The 19771-nt window shown below is 24.2% G+C and overlaps 7 protein-coding genes across 7 annotated transcripts in view; 4 read left to right on the forward strand and 3 right to left on the reverse strand.

Annotated features, from left to right (window-relative positions):
* Positions 1-425, reverse strand: part of DICPUDRAFT_91101 (uncharacterized protein) — a 1528-nt gene extending 1103 nt beyond the window's left edge. Inside the window, exon 1 of the mRNA XM_003283391.1 lies at positions 309-425. Coding sequence (XP_003283439.1) covers positions 309-405 — 97 coding nt within the window. The 5' untranslated portion in view covers positions 406-425. The remainder of the gene's footprint in view (positions 1-308) is intronic.
* A 1472-nt stretch (positions 426-1897) lies between these two features.
* Positions 1898-3493, forward strand: DICPUDRAFT_25815 (uncharacterized protein; the record flags this gene model as incomplete). The annotated part of the gene is made up of 3 exons (XM_003283341.1): positions 1898-1944; positions 2017-2237; positions 2307-3493. The coding sequence occupies 3 exons, from the start codon at positions 1898-1900 to the stop codon at positions 3491-3493; spliced, it is 1455 nt and encodes a 484-aa protein (XP_003283389.1).
* A 448-nt stretch (positions 3494-3941) lies between these two features.
* Positions 3942-5969, forward strand: DICPUDRAFT_96371 (uncharacterized protein; the record flags this gene model as incomplete). Its single annotated transcript, XM_003283342.1, has 1 exon — positions 3942-5969. The coding sequence occupies one exon, from the start codon at positions 3942-3944 to the stop codon at positions 5832-5834; it is 1893 nt and encodes a 630-aa protein (XP_003283390.1). The 3' UTR covers positions 5835-5969.
* A 1003-nt stretch (positions 5970-6972) lies between these two features.
* DICPUDRAFT_147090 (uncharacterized protein) lies at positions 6973-8947 on the forward strand (the record flags this gene model as incomplete). The annotated part of the gene is made up of 3 exons (XM_003283343.1): positions 6973-7392; positions 7455-7814; positions 7892-8947. 3 exons carry the CDS (start codon positions 6973-6975, stop codon positions 8945-8947), a joined length of 1836 nt encoding a protein of 611 aa, XP_003283391.1.
* A 1291-nt stretch (positions 8948-10238) lies between these two features.
* On the reverse strand, positions 10239-10853 carry DICPUDRAFT_74405 (uncharacterized protein; the record flags this gene model as incomplete). The annotated part of the gene is made up of 2 exons (XM_003283392.1): positions 10239-10463; positions 10524-10853. The coding sequence occupies 2 exons, from the start codon at positions 10851-10853 to the stop codon at positions 10239-10241; spliced, it is 555 nt and encodes a 184-aa protein (XP_003283440.1).
* Positions 10854-11716: 863 nt separating this feature from the next.
* DICPUDRAFT_93458 (uncharacterized protein) lies at positions 11717-17165 on the forward strand (the record flags this gene model as incomplete). The annotated part of the gene is made up of 5 exons (XM_003283344.1): positions 11717-11860; positions 11927-12283; positions 12357-14048; positions 14103-14846; positions 14898-17165. 5 exons carry the CDS (start codon positions 11717-11719, stop codon positions 17121-17123), a joined length of 5163 nt encoding a protein of 1720 aa, XP_003283392.1. The 3' UTR covers positions 17124-17165.
* On the reverse strand, positions 17162-18872 carry DICPUDRAFT_91102 (uncharacterized protein). Its single transcript, XM_003283393.1, has 4 exons — positions 18840-18872; positions 18810-18815; positions 18680-18724; positions 17162-17816 (listed from the first exon to the last, which is right to left on the reverse strand). Exon 4 carries the CDS (start codon positions 17803-17805, stop codon positions 17197-17199), a length of 609 nt encoding a protein of 202 aa, XP_003283441.1. The 5' UTR covers positions 17806-17816; positions 18680-18724; positions 18810-18815; positions 18840-18872; the 3' UTR covers positions 17162-17196.
* Positions 18873-19771: the final 899 nt, after the last annotated feature.

The raw sequence follows: 19771 nt of genomic DNA on the forward strand, positions 1-19771 counted from the left end.
ATGCACAATATTAAGAATTAGTTGAAATAATTATTATCATCTATATTTCTGCTTAGTAGACATTTTACTATTATAATCATATTATACTATTATTAATTTTCACTATTTCTAATTTTTACTATTATTAATGTTACAATTATTATTGATGATATTTTTTAAATTTATATTATTATTTTATGTTCAATATTTCTATTCTATTTTCCTATTTTGCTGTTTATATTTTGCTTTACTGATAAATTGTAACCTAAAAAATGTTGATTGTTGCAATGAAGTTGAATATCGCTAAAATTTTCTATTTTTTTATTTACCAGTGAGAGTTTCGGCAATAGTAGTTTTTGGTAATGGAGTACCGTGGACTTTGTTTAAGAAGAAGATGTAGAAAGCTTTGTTCTTTCTTGAAATCATTTTTAATTCTTCAAATAATGTACCTGACATTTTATCGAATATATGTATGTATTGAATATAACAATAATATGAAAAAAAAATTAAAAAAAAAAAAAAAGAAATTTTTAAAAAAAAAATTTTTAAAAAAAATTGAAAAAAAAAAAAAATAAAAAAATAAATAATTTTTTAAAATTTTTTTTTTTGAAATACATATGGAATCTACAAATAATATGACTTCAGTGGTATGTATATATTATCATTCATATTCAATATCTATTATTATTATTTTTCTTTATACTATAACTATAATTATTCTATTTTTATTATTTTATTAATTTAATTATTATTTTATTTCTATTTCTATTATTATTTTTATTATTATAATCATTTCCAAGATTGGTCATAATTTTTTATTATTTTGTTTTTATTTAAACCCATATTTAAATAGAAAAAAAACTTAATTAAAAATGAATTTTAATGGTCAAGTAATCAAAATTCATTTTGGGTAAATTGCCAGTTTTACAATTGTTATTTAAACAGGTCGTTTTGCAAAAAAACCTTTTTTTTTAAATTTTTTTTTTTTAAAGTTTTCGTAATACCAGCTCAGAAAAAAAAAAAAAACCTTGGTTTTGATTTCATATTATTTTTTTTTTTTTATTTCATTCACCAATTTTTAGAAAGATAATTATAATAGTTTTTATTTGTATATATTTTTTTAAAAAAATTATTATATGTATGTAAATAAAAAAATATAAAAAAAACGAAATAAAATAATAAAAAATAGAAAAAAAAAAAAAAAAAAAAAGAAATTATAGAAAAATAAAAATAAATATAAAAATAAAAATAAAAACATTATTATATCTCAAAACCCCAAAAAAAAAAACATAGAGTTATAAAAAAACAATTATAAATAAAAAATAAAAATTCACACAAAAAAAGATTCAAAAAAAAAAAAAAAAGGATTTTTTCGATATTTTGTTCAGATACTAATTCCATAACATTATTATTTATTTTCATACAGAATCTTAAACAGAAAATATAGAATAAAATAAATGCGGAGAATCGTTGGTTTTAATAAAATATAATATATATAAAACAGAAAATATATTTTATTGTAAATAGATAATAAGTGATAAACAAAAATAAAAAAATAATAATTAGTATAATATTACTAAAATATAAATACAATATAAAATATAATATAGTATATGTTTAAACTATAAATAGTTTTTTATAGTAGTAATAAAATAAAACAAATAAAAAAATATAAAAAAAAAACAAAAATAATAAAAATATTTAATATATATATAATTAGAGATTTAAAATGAAAATTACTAAAACGACAATTAGAAAATGTTTAGTAATGTTTCTGATTGCTAATTTGGGCTTTGGTATTCAATTAGGGTATTCAGCACCAGTTGCATTAGCAGAATCATTTTTAAATTTTCCGATTTACATCACAGAGTCACAGTTCGGTTTTTTATTTACAATTTACTCATTACCAAATTTATTCATGGTATTCATTGGGGGTATTTTAATTGATATAGTTGGCACTAATATGTAAGTAATGTTATTAAACATTTTAATACAAAATTAAAAGTAAATATTAACTCTCTTTTTAAAATATTATAGTATTAGTGTTATATTTTGTGGTTTAGCATTATTATCATCATTTGTAACAGTAATCAGCACTCCTCATTATAAAGGTTTAATGGTTGGGAGATTTTTATTGGGTAGCGGTGGTGAAACATTATTATCATGTGCTGCTACAATGATTCCATTATGGTTTTCAGCAAAGGAGGTACCACTATGTATGGGTTTCTTTGCGTCATGGGTATATTGGGGCAATTTAAGTATGTATATTATTATAGTTATTTTTTTTAAGTAAAATAGATTTATTAATTTTTTATAATTATTATTAGCTGCATTAATTATTTTACCTAGAATCAACGAAGTTGCAGGTTTTAGAGCAGCAATGTGGTTTATTTTTGGTGTTTTTGTATTGGAATTCGTATTAAATTTATTATTAATTAGATTCAAGGAAAAACTAAGTTGGACTGTTAAGGGAGAGAATGGCGAATTAAAGAATATAGCGAGTTTACAGAATATGAATTTAATCAGTAGAACTTCAAGCACAGCAGATATTCTAGATAGCGAGGGGAGAGAGTTAAATAATGAGGACGATCAGTCTACAGCACCCACATTCAGTAGTAATGACTCAACACCAATTGAATCAACAACACCTTTATCTTCAGATGAGATGATGTTAGAAGATGGTATGATTATTAATGAAATTAAATCAGATATCAATAACCCACAACTTTCAAAATACAGATTATTTGTCATCAAAATTAAAGAAATCAAAGAACAAGCAGTTTTATTACCAAAAAGATTCTGGTTACTCTCAATCATTTGCTTTATTGGTTATTACACAATGTTTGGTTTAGCTATTATTGGTACCGATGTATTAAAGAGCAAGTTTGATTACAACGAAAAAACCTCAGCAAATTATATGGCAAGCGAAGCTATGGTTAATGGTATATTACCAGTATTCACAGGTTTACTCATTCAAAACATTAGGGGTAGAAAAATTCAAATTATGGCCTTTGCTTCATTCTTATTGGGTTTGGGCGTCCTATTATTAAATATAACTGATGTTAACCCATTACCATGGATTATAATTTGTGGTGTAGGTTTCTCGTTACTCAACACAACTCTCTTCTCTTGTATCCCGTTATTAGTAGATATGTCAATTGTGGGCACTGCTTATGGTATAGTAACCACAGCCTATAATTGCAATATCATTATTTTCCCTCCAATTTTAGATGCCATCAAGGAACATACCGGTAGTTACACAATTCCATTATATTTCCTATCATTTACCTCAGTAATTACAATCTCTTTATTAGGTCTCTTAAAATACTGGGATACTCAAGTTCCTTTATCTCAATCTTTAGATTCACCTTTAACAACTATCAACCTTAACGTTATCAACGAAAATAATAATTCTATTGAATTAAAAGATGACGAAAATTTAATCAAAAATCAAAATAATGAAGAAACTATTGATAATTTAAACGAAAATGAAAATAACTCCATTTTAGTTTAATTTAATATAAATATATTATAAATAGTGCCAATAACAAAATAAAAGTAGAAATAAAATAAAAATAAAATATTTTATTATTTTATTCAGGCAAAAACATTTCTTTTTTTTTTATTTTTATTTTTATTTTTTTTTAAGATATTTTACTATAACACAATTGTTATAAAACACACAACCGGGTTTTTGGTAATCAATCAAAAATTATTTTTTTATTTTTTTTTTTATTTTTTTTATTTCTTTTTTTATTGCTTTAAATATCTTTTTTCCTGGTTGCTTTTTTTTTTTTTTTTTTTTTTTTATTATTTTATTTTTTTATTTTTTTAAAATATTTTTATTTTAAAAAAAAAAAAAGTTTTTTTTGATTTTTTTTTTTTTTTTCTCATTTCTAAAAAATAAAAATTTTTTATATAAATAATTTATATAGTTTTCTATATAAATATTAAATAAAAAAATGAAATTAATTTTTAGTATTGTTTTGTTACTAGTAGCAATATTCACAATTGCAAATGCTGATACATTAATTTTCGATACCACTCAAGCTCAAGCATGTACCACTTTATTGAACCCATGTTTCTTTGACGATCCAGATAATTGGGGTGGTAAAAATGTTACACCAGGCGATAGTTTTATTATAGATCTTTCCAGTCTCTCATATTCAGACATTAATTCAAGTATTGTTTATTTCAAAACAAGAAGTGCATTAGTAACAGGTACTTTTGGTTCATTTATTGCAAATACTTCAAGCACAGTTTCACCATCAATTTTTTTCGCAAACACCAAATCATTAATTTTTACAACTATGAGCGTTACTAATGGTGCATTAAGATTCGAAAACGTTGGTGGCAGTCAAGCTAATAATAATATTGAAATTACCCAATCATGGATTATTAAAAATACAAGTGTTGTTGGTCTTGATACCAATCTTGTTTCAGAAGGCATTTCAGTAGATCCACTTTCATCTTTCTCTTTTTCATCCCAATCATCTGTTCAAATCAATGGAATTTCCACCTTCTTTGTCCAACCACAATTCTTGGATTCCAATCTTGCTGTTAGCGATGCAGTTGATGGTTATGTTGTCTTCCACCAAGGTATTTTATGTGACAATACTGTAATTCTCGGTAAATCAACTCTTTATGGTAAATCAAACTTTGAAACACTTATTATTAACGAGATTGCTGACCTCAGCAATGCCACCGTCTTTGTTGATGACTTTATTAGCTTCTCCACAAACAACAGTCAAATTGTTCTCAGTGGTAACTCAACTATCCAAATTAGCGGTACCCAACAAGTCAACCTCAAAAACGTTGTTCTTAACGATCAATCAAAATTAACAATTTTAAATGCCAATTGTAATATTGGAGCTCTTACTGGTACCGGTGGTATCATTAGTTATGAAATTGACCCACTCAGCACAACCGAGCTTTCAAACAACCATCTCACCAGTGTCAATGGTCTTAACATTTATGTTCATTTAAGTGGTTCTGTATCACTTTTCGTTCAAGATTCAATCATCGAATCTATTATCGAAATCCCAGCACCAAAATCAAACCCAACCAAATTACTTACTTTTGAAGGTGCCAATATGGTTGGTGCTATCACCACCTCAAATACTCAAGTTACTGTTGCTGATGATGCTAAGCTTATCCTTTGGGACATTGGTACCGGTATTTACAATAACTACCTTAATGTTATGGGTGAATTAATCTTAAACCAAGTTTCAATTACTCTTAGTGACCAATTTTATATCTATGTTGCAGATACTCTCGGCTCATTAGTTGTTAATGGTTCAAATGTCTTTGGTAGTGTTAAATTAGATGCTGGTCAAATTTCCACCTATGGTGCCTCAGAGATCACAAAGAATCTTATTGTCAACGGTGGTGGTGTAGTCTCATTCAACACCGATTCAGGTACTTTAACCACTGGCACTCTCACCTTGTTGGGTACTTTATACATCGATAACCACATCCAACCAGATGAAACTGCTCAATTGTATGTTAACGGTAATGTTTCTCTTCAAGAAAATGCCACTTTATTAGTCGATTTCTTAAATCTTCCAAACAGAGGTCAAAACTACAATCTTGTTGGATACAGCGGTTCATGTGAAGGTTCATTCGCATTCGTCACTCTTTGGTATGATGGTGAATTATACAACACCATTAAATCTGGTGTCGAACTTACCAATGGTGGCATTTCTTTAGTCTTTGAACCAAGTGTTAAACCATCAAAGAGAGTTCCAGGTTGGGGTGTATTTTTAATTATCGTTTCAATTCTTGCTGTTGTTGCTGGTGTCTTCTATGCTTTCTATCGTTATAAAAAGAGAGAAGGTTATTTACCATTAAACTAAGCAATAGTGTAGCACTTCAATTAAAAAAAAAATAATAAAAACTTCTATAAAGTAATAATTAATAGTAATAATAATAATAAAAAAAAACAAATAATAATAATAAGTAATAATAATATTTATTTAATTTATTATTATAAAAATAAAAAAAAAAAAATTAAATAATTTTAAAAAAATACTAATATTATATATTATTATTTATTTGATTTTTTTGTAAATTGTTTAAAATGGGGAACAAACGATATTGGGGATTGGAGAATAATGTTTTATAAACCAATACAATGAATAGCCAATACCCGTTTTGTAAATGGTTTTATTGAAACCAGTTTTAATTAAAAATTGATACACTTCTTCGAAATAGAGACAAAGTCACCAAAATATTCATTGTATCTTTGAATGGTTTCTTTTTGATCTGGTGAAATTAAATCATAGATATATTCTTTGGGATCATAGATTTAATTAAATCCTAAAATTAAATCAATTTAATATTAGATTTCTTTAATATTTTGATTTTTTTTAAACCATTTTAATTTGTAATTTTTGATCTGATTGGTTTTTTGTTAATATAATTGATAATGTTATTTTAATAAATATGATTTAATCTCAAAAAAAAAAAAAAAAAATGAAAATGGGTGAAAAAAAAAAAAAAGAAAAAAATAATTTGGAGGAGGGAATGAAATAAAAATATCTATTTTTTTTTTTTCTCTCTAAAATAAAAAGATGTTTTTGAAGAAAAAAATGATTCTTTTATGTACAATATTATTATTTATTATTTATTTTTTATTTTTATTTTTATTTTTATTTCATATTTTATATTTATTTTTTATTTATTTTATATTTATTTTATATTTATTTTATATTTATTTTTATATTTATTTTTTTATTTAGAAGAATTAGAAAAGTTATAAAAACAAATAATTATAAAAACAAACAATTATAAAAAATAAAAATAAAAAAAAATTAATTTTTTTTTTAAAAATTTTTTTTTTATTTTTTATTTTTTATTTTTTTTTTTAATAAATTTTTTATTTTTTTTTAATTTTTTAATTATTTGATAGAATCTATTAATTTATAATTTTTTATTTATATATATTATTATTACACTAAAATATTATTATTACCAATAATAATAAAATAAACAATGGATTTACATCCAAGAAAAAGAAAGACATCAGAGAAAGCATGCTTTCTGTGTCAAAAAGATATGGTGGAGTGTGACGAAAGAACACCATGTTCAAGATGTATTATAAAAGGTGTTCCACATATGTGTTTCAGTTCTACCAGGGCATCGCCCAATTATCCATTTAATAATAATATTAGACCTAATATATCACCTACCACTTCGTCACCTCCTAAAACTTCACCAACTCAGAAAAATACAAATAACACTACCACAACAAATAATCAACAAAGTAAACCAACTAGTACAAGTAGTAATACAAGCAATACGAATAATAATAATAGTAATAATAATAATAATAATAACAATAACAGTAGCAATAACAATAATAACAGTATCAATAATAATCAACAACCCACAGATATCGTTAAATCAGATTATGTATGTATATAGATACCCAAAGATATATTATGAAAAGATTATTTACATTTTATTTTTTAAAGAATGGTATAGCAAATTTATTAATTAGTGAACTAAGAGAATTAAAAGATGGTCAAAAAAAAATTTATGATGAAATAATTTATTTAAGAGGGAAGAATGAAAAATTAGAACTACTCAACGAGGCATTGGTAGCTAAATTAAGTTTATTAACAACTGATGATTCATCTACACAATCATCACATCATTTATTACATTCAAACATACATACAGATAGTGCATTATCATATCCAATGCACGAAGTTGGCCATTATAATGACCAAATTCATTTCCAAAATATATTTATAGTTATAGATTTATTAAAAAACCCACCAATGGTTTTGAACTGTTCAAAAAGTTTTTCACAGTTAATCGGTTATTCACAAGTATGTTTATATAATTCAAACATATAAATATCATCGTTTTACCTTAAACTAATATTTATTTATTTTTTAAAAAATAGGATGAAATTATTGGTTTACCTTGGACTGAAATTACACATCCAAATTTAATGGAAAAAACAATGTCATTCTTTCAACAACAGCATAGAAATTTAACGGATAAAAGGACAATGGAGATTGCACAGGTTTATAAATGTAGAGATGGTTCCATTTTTAGCACTATAGATACCCATTCATTGGTTTATGATTCAGAAAATACAAAGCCAATTTGTGATATTGTTAATATTAGACTTTTAGAGGGCAATGAACCAATACCAACAGATATTATTAATTCAACTTCTGTGCCAACTTCAAATCGTTTAAGATTAAAAAATACAAGCACAATCTCATCAGTAGATGAGTCACCACCATCAACACCTGTAAATTATCAAACAAACACAACAACCACAACAGCTACAAATACAGCAAACACAAATACCAATAATATTTCAACCACTAATACACCAACTAAAAATTATAATAATAGTCCTTTTAATAGTAGTAATAATAGTAATCCTATAAGCATGAATACTACCTCAAGAATTTATGAACAACCATCAACACCTTCAACTCCAATAACACCAAATCAATTAAATTCAACAAGCGGTATGGTGCATACACCCGTTACCACCACTTCCAATGATTTTAACAACAAAATGAATATAAATGATATCCCGATTGGTTTATATAATACTATAGGTAACGAAATGGAGTTAAATCATAATCATAATATAGATAATAATCAATTTTTAATTCCAAATGCATTTACATTCGATCCATCATTGTATACTACAAATATACCGACATTAACAACTCCAACTTTTGACAATACTAATAATAACAATAATAATAATAATAATGGAATTATCCAACCATCGATAATAACCGAGGGAATAGCAACAGTACCAACTTCAACAACCAACACAAATCCAAATCCAAATCCAAATTTATTAGATAGTAATGGTGGACTTTTAACCGATTTTCTAGACCCAATGATTGGTGATTCAGTGAATCAATCAAATAATAGCCAAACAAATTTATGGAGTTTCGATTCATCTGACTGGAATAATTCAAAATAATATAGCAAATTTTTAATTTTTATATAATAATAAAAGTTTAAAATTTACATAACATAATATGAATAGCTATAAACAATAATAATAATAATAATAATAACGATTTTTAAAATCTAGTTCACCTTCAAACTGTAATAAATTTTTTCTTATACAATATTAAAAATTTTTTTTTTGGTTATATTAAGTTTTATTTAATCGTTGTAGAATGATTCCTTTTCCAACGCATTTTGGTCTGGTATGTAAAGAAACCTTTTATGCTTATTATTTTGACTATTCAAAAAGTAAGCTTGCTCTAGATCACTTTTTAGTTTTTCATTTTCTTTCATTAAAATTTTTTCATTTTCACTTTTAATTTCTTTTTCCTTTATAATAATTTTCTTTTGATTTTTTTTGGGTTAGTTTTTATTATATTTATAAAAAAATATTATTATACATACCGCTAAATCATAAAAAATGCTATTAAATGGCGACATAGCACTAATTAACCTTTCTATTGAGTGATTTTTTTCTCTCCAATACATAAAAATATTGTATACAAGATGCAAAGTTTCATAAATAAAATGCAACTTTACCATTTCTGGACTGTCATTTTTTTTTTTTTTAGGAACTATTTTTATAAAGTTGATTATTGTATCGGAAATAAAAAAAAAGATAGAGCTAATTAATAAATTTTCAAAATATCGATGTAATATAAAAGATATTATAGTATTAGTTATTTTAATAAAAATAATAAATTTGTGGCAAAAAATAATTTTCTTAATTTTAAACATTTTACATAAATAAAAAAAAAATAACTGATAATAAAAATTAAAAAAAAAAATATTATGGTCTTATTGAAATTTTTTATTAATAAATTCAAAAATAGAGTTGATGTGTCATCAAAATAACTTAAAAATTGTATAATGTAATTTTATTTAAGTTTTTTTCAAAACAAATATTTAGTGGGTGTGTGAGTAAAAATAGGGATTCATATAATTTTAAGTTTTTCTTATAAAAATCGAAATAACATATTCTATTGTATATAAATATATTATTTAATAAAATAGATTGTTTCAAGATGATATATGAAGAATAATGATTATATTGAGGGAATAGCTATATTATAATAATAATAATAATAATAATAATAATAATAATAATAATAATAATAATAATAATAATAATAATAATAATAATAATAATAATAATAATAATAATAACGATTATTAAAATCTAATTCACCTTTAAACTGTAATAAATTTTTTCTTATGTAATATAGTAAAAAATCTTTTTTTTTGGTTATATTAAGTTTTATTTAATAGTTTTTTTTTATGAATCTGTTATTAAAATCATCTTGATTTTCATAAAATTGTACCTTTTCCAAAGAGTTTTGGTCAGGTAAATCAATTAACATTTTTTGATTTTTAATATTCTGGAAATATTCTTGGTATTGTCTAAGATCACTTTTTAGTATTTCATTTTCTTTAATTAAAATTCTTTCATTTTCACTTTTAATTTCTTTTTCCTTTATAATAATTTTCTTTTTATTTTTTTTTGTGTTAGTTTTTATTTTATATATAAAAAAAATTATTATACTTACCATTAAATCATGAATAATGCTTTGAAGCGGAGTTATAGCACTCATTATCCTTTCCGTTGAGTAGTTTTTTTCCAAACATACCATATAAATATTGTATAAAATATGCGAAGATTCATAAATTAAATGAACAAACACTATTATTCCACTTTCTTTTTTTTTTTTCGGAAACATTTTTATAGTGTTCATTAATATATCTAGAGCAACAAACACTAATGAACTATAAGTTAGATCATTATGTTTTTCATTTAAACCCCAAGAAAAAGTAGTAATAAGGATTTTAAAAATTAAAATAGATAGGTAACTAAAAATAATTTTCTTAAATTTAAACATTTTTCAATTATATAAAATAAATTATAACTTTAAATAATAAAAATTATTAAAAAGTTTTTATTTATATTTTTTAAAAAATTAAAATTATTATATAAGTTCAAAAATTGATGTGTCATCATTATAACTAAAAAAATTTTTAAGTTGTTCACAAAACAAATATTTAGTGGGTGTGAGTAAAAATAGGGGTTCATATAATAATTTTAAGTTTTTATTATAAAAATCGAAATAACAGATTGTATTAAATAAAAATGTTTTTTAAAATAGAATGTTTTTTTTTTAAAGTTGATGTGAAGAATAATGATTACGTTGAGTTATGAAACCAAACTATTTTTGTTTCTATATTTATAATAACTAAAATAATAAATCTAAAATAAAGTGATGCAATCAACATCAAAGTCAATCAAAAATACCTTGTTTCAGGACCATGGCCTAAAGAAAAAATACACTTTGCCATCAAATAATTCACAATGTTTTTGAAAAGCCATTTATCTCGTTTTTATAAATTCGATATGACCTAATGAACCAAAGGTTGTGCTTTCAAATCTTCGTTACCAATCTAAAAATGATCAGTGGAGAAGAAAGATCATTTTCAATATTTACTAATAAAAAGGTTTGTCTCTTTTTTTAATTTTTTTTAAATCTAAAATAAAGTGTACTTTTAGTTTTATATTTTGTTTATTTCCCCAATTTTTCCTTAATTTTTTTTTTTTTTTTTTTTTTTTAAAAAAATTAAAATTTAAAAAAATTCATTTTTTTTTTCTTTTTTCTCAATTTCATTTTTCATTAAAAAAACTTAATCTATCTATTTTATTTATATATAAGATATTATACATGTAAAAGAATCAAAATATAAAAGAAATAATATGGGAAAAGATAGAAATAACAATAGAGGTCCTAAATTTAACCCATCAAGTAGTGGTGAAGCAGGTTCATTATTACCAGGCGGGTTTATTGGATTTTCAGCATTCACTACAAATTTAACAAATGCTACCGATCCAGACTATTATGTATGTATTACAATTTGTACACACATTGCATAATAGATAATTTATTAACAAACATTAAATAATTAGCAAGTAGATCCCGAATATCAAGTTTTATTAAAAAAACTTCAAAAAAAAGATAGTATTAGTAGAATAAAAGGTTTAGAAGAATTAAATAAATTATTTAGTAAAATTAATATAGAGTCACCAGAATTTAATCCTTCATCAATTAAACCATTAATGAATGCATGGGAATTTATGTATAGACGTTTAGTTAACGATGATGACCGTCATGTTAGAGATTTAGCAAATATTTGTTTAGGCTCAATTGGCTCTAGAATCGGTAAACATATGGGTCCACATGTTAAAGTACTTTTAGGTCCATGGGTATTTTCAATTTGTGATCAAAAAGATCAAGCTGTTAACTCTGCATTAAACTCATTTAATGTAAAGTATTTAACTTTATTTATTTATTGTTATTTTAATTATACTAACATTTTTACTTTTATAAATTAAATAGAATATATTCCCAGAAAAAAAACAAAAGGATGTTTATAAATTTGGACATGATGAAGCATTAACATATTTGTGTGAAAACTTGCAAGAGACACCTCAAACTATTGGTGATAGTAAATCAGTTACACCAGAGGTACTTCAAGATCGTTATGAAAGATGTATTTCAAATTCATTATTAGCAATCGATTATTTAATTAACAAAACACAAGAAGATACAACTACATCAACATCAACATCCACATCCACAACCACTACAGATACAAATAATAAAAATTTAGAAATTTATGAAAATATTTTTGAATCACAATTTTTTTCATTTTTCCAATCAAAGAGTTCGTTAATTAGAAAGACATCCTATAGAGTTTTAACCACTATCATTAATAAACTTCCAATGTTTGTCGAAAAGAATTTTAAAGACTTTAGTTCAAAGGTATTGGGTTTATTTTCAGAAAAAGATTCAACAACACATCTTTTTATGTGGGAAGGAGTCATTTCATTTTTAAAGAAATATGGTGATAAAGCATGGGACCAAGTTGATGTACGTAAACACGTATTGCCAAGATTATGGTCATTCTTTAAGTCTGGTTGTTATGGTAGCTATGATTTATCATATCCATCTATTTTACCATTACTCACATTCATTCCATCAAGTGTTATTGGTGAGGGTACAGCATTCTTTAAAGAGTTTTTTGGTAATCTTTTCAAGGGTTTAGAGGTACTCGACAATGTTCGTCTCTATGGTAATCCAAATAATCAAGATAGACCATCCAATTTAATGTTATCATGCTATTTAGAATGTATAGTTTATTCAAGTAAGAAATGGGGTTCACAACAAGAAGAGGTTAATCAATATTTAATTCAAGATTTGTTTGGTAGTTTCTATCGTGATTATTTTAATCTCGAGTATTGCTCATTCACAAAATCGTTCTTGGTCACAAAATTATTAGAAACCACTAGAAAACTTTCAAGTATTAATGAACAACTTAATGTACCTCAATTAGAAGCCCTCTTTAAATTGAATGTATTAAACGATGTATTTGTAAATCTAATTAAAGCTGAAAAAGAAAAACAACCAGAAACCAAAGAGGAAAAATTAGTTCAGTCAATCTCAAATGAAACATTCTTTGACAGATTTAATCTCTTCCTCTCCTATTCAAGCATGTCCAGTGGTGGCAATCCAAGTAATAACTTAGTTTTCATACAAGAATTTATCAAGAGATTATTCGGTTTAGCATGCAATGGTCTATCAGTTCACCAAGAATATTCAATCAAAATGATCGATATCATTTTAAAGAATTATAAAATTAGTCAGATTTTACTCACTACCAACGATTTCCAAAACTTCTTTTCAAATACAATTGTACCATCATTAAACAAAGCCATTAGCGAACAAAATAAACAATTGGTATCAAATTTAATTTCAATTACCATCACATTACTCACAGCAATATTAAAGGAAAATAATGATCAAAAAGATTTTAATCAATATTGGTCCACTATTTTAAATGTTTTCATTAATGATAGAAGTGGAATGATAAATGGCAGTGCCAGTTTAGGTTTAGAAGCAGAGTTATCAAAATTAATCAATACCATCAGTTCACAAGAAACAACCTCTGAAAAAAGATCTTGGTTATCAAATCAACTTTTAGATAAACTAACTAAATCCATTATATCAAATTGTAACGATAATGATGAAGTTATCTCTAAAGAAGACCAAGAATTAATTTCAACTTTATTATTCTCTGTTAAGAAGGAATACAAGCCAATAGTACCAGGCGATGTTATTGAAAGATTAATCAAATGCTTATCTTCAAAACTATCACAATTAATGGAAACCATTGAAATGAATTTATTACTAGATTTTAATCTTGACTATTTAGTTGGACTCTCATTAATGGTTTTATCAATTGATGACTATAATCAACAGTTGGAACCAATTAAAGGCTTAATTTCTCAATGGATCAAATTCATAATTGAAATTCATCATCGTCCAAACTTACAATCACTCTACTCTAAAGATTTACTTTCAATCAATAATCAAATCATTGCTACCAAGTACAAAGATACCAATATCTCCACATTAATCATAAATTTAATAATAGAATATGTCGAAAAACTATCAGAACCAGATTTAGATTACCTTTCAAACCAATTAGTTCAATTAATTAATAATAATACCGATAATAATAGCTGCTTAGATAACTTATTTAAACACTATAGTAATAACAATAGCAATTTAGTTAGCCAAATTAAAATTTCATGGTTTAGATATAACAAAGTATTACCGCTATATTTAATAACTGATAAACAACCAACAACTTTAAACCAGCAACAAGTTAACCAATTATTCAAAACCATTATTTTTAATTTTAATATAATCAACTCTATTGGTTTCGATGAAGTTACTAAATATCTTATCAGCAGTCCCAACACCTCATTAATAATTAATCAAATATTATCATGTTTTATTTTTATTAATAACGATAATAAATTAGTAATTAAAGATGAAAAAGTGAAGAAATTAAATTTCAACTTAAATAATAAGGAAGAAGGCCAACAACTACCAACTTACTACTACCAAGTTATGAATTTTATCGATATTACCTCCAGCTCCTTCATAAACAATTTTATTAAATCATTATTTAAATTTGAAGATAAATCAATATTCAGTACTGAGTGGTTCAAGAAATTATTAAATGGTGCCACTACTTCAAACTCATCATCAAATCAACAAATAATTAATTTATTGAGTGTTAAACTATTTGTCGATTATTTAACTAAAGAAGAAGAGGAATCTGAAGAGGCAAAAAAATATTTCCACCTATTATTAGAACAGGCCAGTATCTTTGAAAACTTTAAGAAATCAAATTTAACAGTCCAAGAATTAAATTTCATTCAAATTCTATTACCAATTTTATCAACATCAGCATCATCAAAAGATTTAATTCAATTCTACAAAGAATCACTCTATGAAAAAATTTCAAATATTACACCATCAATTCCAAATGATTTTACACCAACCATTGTTCATTTATCATTGCTATCCTCAATATTATTACAAGAACAAATGAATGGTAATAAAGAAATCTCCTCTTTAATCAGCGAAAAAGAATTTTCAGTATTATTAAATGGTTTGCAAATGATTCAACAATGGTATCAAAAATTAAAGAGTCCATTACTTAAAGATGCAAGTGAAAACAACAAAGAATTAGAATTAGTTTTATTAAACTTTATCTTTATAATCATCCAATATAGCTTATGTAAAAAATCAAACTTACCAAGTAATCTCTCTCAACTTGTCCAATCATTATTAACAGTTTGGTTAACAAATACTATTTATGACAACGAACCATTAAGCAACATTAACAACAATACTGAACAATTAAATCAACTAATCAATTATCAATCATTAAAAATTTATAATTTATTATTATCAAATGATAATATTAAATATATTATCCCCGGCTCCGATCAATTTATTATCGATCATTCTATATTAGTATTAAATAATTGGTTACACTTATCAAGCAGTCCACTCACAAGCAATAGCCATCTCTTAGAGCTCTATTCAAATACATTTGAAAAAATGGACAGTGATATTAGATATAAGATCTCATTAACAAAGATTGACAATATCATCTCACTCTTATACTCAACAAGTAGAGGTATCCAAAAGACTGCTTACACAATATTAGAGTCATACTTTTCAAATGAAAACTCTCAGCTTGTTAAATCATTCCTTTTATCAGATAACCCAGAAGATGACGATGATGAAAAAGTTCAATTCATTGTATTCAGCAAAGAATTTGAAAGAATATTATTAGATTTTGATTCAAGCTGGAAAGAATTAAAAAAGAATAAAAACTCATCCACCATCAATATTAAATGTGTAGGTCAATTAATACTTTGGAATTTATTATTAAAGAATTATTCAAAATTAGATTTAAATAAGAGATCAGTAGTCAACGGTTGGTTAAACCAAACTCATAAAGTATCACAATTATTAAATTATATTTTCACTTTTGCAAAAAAAGACGAACAACCAAATTATAACTATTCAGAATTCCCATTTAATGAAATTGAAGAAAATGAAAATAATATAAACAATAATATAACTAACATTACATTCAGATATTCAACTATTCAAATGTTATGCTCACATTGTATATTTTCATTAGTAAATTATTTACCAAATATGTTTAGAAGATGGGCTGATGATTGTTCAACAAATAGCAAAATGAATCAACAAATTCAAAACTATGTAACCAATTATATTAGTCCCTTAATTATTCAAAATGAAATTACCCGTGTTAACAATTATTGTGATGGCAAAGACTCTAACTTTACCGTTAAAGGCTCTACTTCGACTAAAGAAGTTATTGCATCCTACGAAAAAGATGATATCACAATTTCATTGGTACTCTCTATTCCAGACACATATCCACTACGTGTTTTAACTGTCGAGTTTTCAAAAAGAGTTGGTGTAACTGAATCTCAGTGGAGACAATGGTTGTTATCAATGACATCATTACTACTTACTCAAGATGGATCCGTTTTAGATGCCTGTTTACTTTGGAAGAACTCTTTAGATAAACATTTCGAGGGTGTCGAAGTTTGCCCAATTTGCTATAGTATGTTCCACAATGGCACCATTCCAAAATTCCAATGTAAAACATGTAGAAATAAATTCCATGCTGGTTGTATCTACAAATGGTTCCAAACTTCCCATAAATCCAACTGTCCACTTTGTAATACACTTATCGAAAATTAGATTTAAATAAATACTATTAAAAAGAATTTTTTATTTTTAGATAAAATAAGAAAAAGATAAATAACTTTATTTTTTAGACATTATTATCAATATCTGGTTCGTTATTATTATTACCAATATCTGGTTCGTTATTATTATTTGCGATGGTGATACTATGGTTATTACTACACTCTTCATTATTATTTAATAAAGCGGATGAACTATCTAAATGTTTCTGTGTTTGAAATTGAGGTGATCTCGATAACTCTGTTGAATTACTATCACTATTGGATATTTCTTCTTTTTTGGATTTATTTTCATTATTATTTACATTATATTGTACATTATTATTATTTACATCTATACTAATATTATTGGGTAAAGAACTAGAACTAACTTTTAAGTCAATATTTTTTGATATTGTCGTCGTTGTTATATTATTATTATTGTTATTATTATTATTAATATTATTATTGATATTATTATTGATATTATTATTATTATTATTATTGATATTATTATTATTATTATTATTATTATTATTATTATTTATTTTAATATCTCCATCTACCCATTGTTTATTTTGTAGTTGAATTGGTTGTTGATTATCTACTCTATTAGAATAATCTATACTATATCTATATAAATTTCTAATATCTATTGGTTCATTATTCATACCAAAACTATTAACAACTCTTAACATTATAACTCCTAGTCCTTTGTCAAAAACCAAAGGTAAAATTAAATACAATAGAATTATAAATCTGTGCAAGAAAAAGAAAGCTTTACTTGATGCTTCACTGTTATTCTTTATGGTACTAAACAACACTATAATGAAAGAAGACACTCCTAAGGAAACAAAAGTGCCGCAGAAAAAGATTAGCATATTTAACTTAAAAATAAAGTTTGACTCAAGGCCTGGAGCGTTACAGTGTTGATTTCTTTTTTGACGAATAGTAATACCCATTGCAAGGAAAATGATAACCAAAATTACTATGTAACATAATATTATAATATTTGAAGCCTTCCATATAAAATAAAATCCAAGAGCAAATATTAATATTAAATACCATATTCCCATCATTACACCACCATAGAATTTATATTTTGTAATACTACTGAATAACATCTTTGCTAATACATCATCCATTAACCAAAAAGCAACAGTCCACATGTAAGATGAGCCGATACACATAATAGCTAACATGTACAGTACTGAGTGCGTAATAGTTGACGGAATTTGCACTAATTGAAGAATTTGTTTTGCTACTAATAAAAAACAACCGATTATATTATGAGTTGGTGTAAATAGTGATGAATATTTTTTTAAAGGATCCCTTTTTCTATAATAAAATGAAAATAAGTTAAGTAGCCCTAACAAAAGGAATAAAAAGGTAAAAGACCAAGAGAACCTTGAACATAATTGGTAGTCGCAAAAATCATTATGGAGTGATGGATCACAGAAACATTTTTTTCTTTCCTCACTGCTTGACACAACTCTATAATGGTTACTTGAAGTATTATTATTGTTACTTTGTGAATACATAAACCATGATTGATTATCCATTTTGTAAAAAAATATTTTTTTTGAAATATAAAATTATTATAATTTTATTATTATTTTATTTTTTATATTATTTTATTATTTTTAAACTTTGATTATTATTATATATTAAGAATTAATATAAAATTAGATTTTTATTTTAAAAAAAACTATGATAAAAGATTTTTAAATAGAAAAAAAAAAAAAAAAAAAAAAAAAAAAAAAGAAATTTTTTATTGAAAATATGATTTTAAAATTTATTAAATTAATTAATAAAAAATAATAAAAATAAATTAAGTTTGGTTGAAAAGTACAAGTAATTTTTTTTTTTTATTTTTTTTTTATTTTTTTCTCTTTTTTTAATACCCACACATAAATCCAATTGTATTGTATGTTGGGTGTAAAATATCATCACAAGTTGAGAAAAAGGGGTATAGTTTTATTGTTCAAAAATATTACGACATTTTTTTTTAATAAAAACATTTATGGAAATAAATAGTACTATTGATTTAAGTTTATATGCAATTAAAAATAGTATATCTCGATATGAAAAAATAAAAAAATTTTAACAAAATCAAAGGAAGAAATTTTAAATGAGATTATTCACAATAATTTAAATTTAATTTTTTAAACTCAATAGACAAAATAAAGACAAAAAAATTTATTAAATACACACTAATTTCTAAATAAGGCTCTGTAAAATATTTACAATTGTCTTATTCTTTTAATTTTATTACAAAAAAAATATATATGTATAATAATAAAAAAAAAAAAAAAAAAACGATAAATCAAAGGAACTTTTCCAACATTCCATATAAATTTTTACATATAATATTTTTTAAATACAAACACCCACTTTCGAACTCACACAAAACTTCAAACTCACACTCTATTTTTAAAAAAAAAACACAAAAATAGCCCCCTACCCCCACTTTGTATGGATATAATATATTACCCCCTTAAAAGATATATTAAAATTTATTTGGTGGGGGGTTTTTTTGTTTTTGTTTTATTTGGATTTTTTTTTTTTTTGCCTTGAAACCAAATTTTAAAAAACATGAATTTTGAATTTGTTAAAAAGAAGGGTTTAAAAAATTTTGCTTTTTTAAAAAAAATTTTTTAAAAA

This window comes from Dictyostelium purpureum (assembly GCF_000190715.1).
Source record: "Dictyostelium purpureum unplaced genomic scaffold DICPUscaffold_7, whole genome shotgun sequence".
NCBI lineage: Eukaryota > Evosea > Eumycetozoa > Dictyosteliales > Dictyosteliaceae > Dictyostelium > Dictyostelium purpureum.

Bases quoted from the DNA above. Each gene is read 5' to 3' on its own strand.
- DICPUDRAFT_91102 (XM_003283393.1), bottom strand. From the start codon at position 17,805: ATGTTAAGAGTTGTTAATAGTTTTGGTATGAATAATGAACCAATAGAT.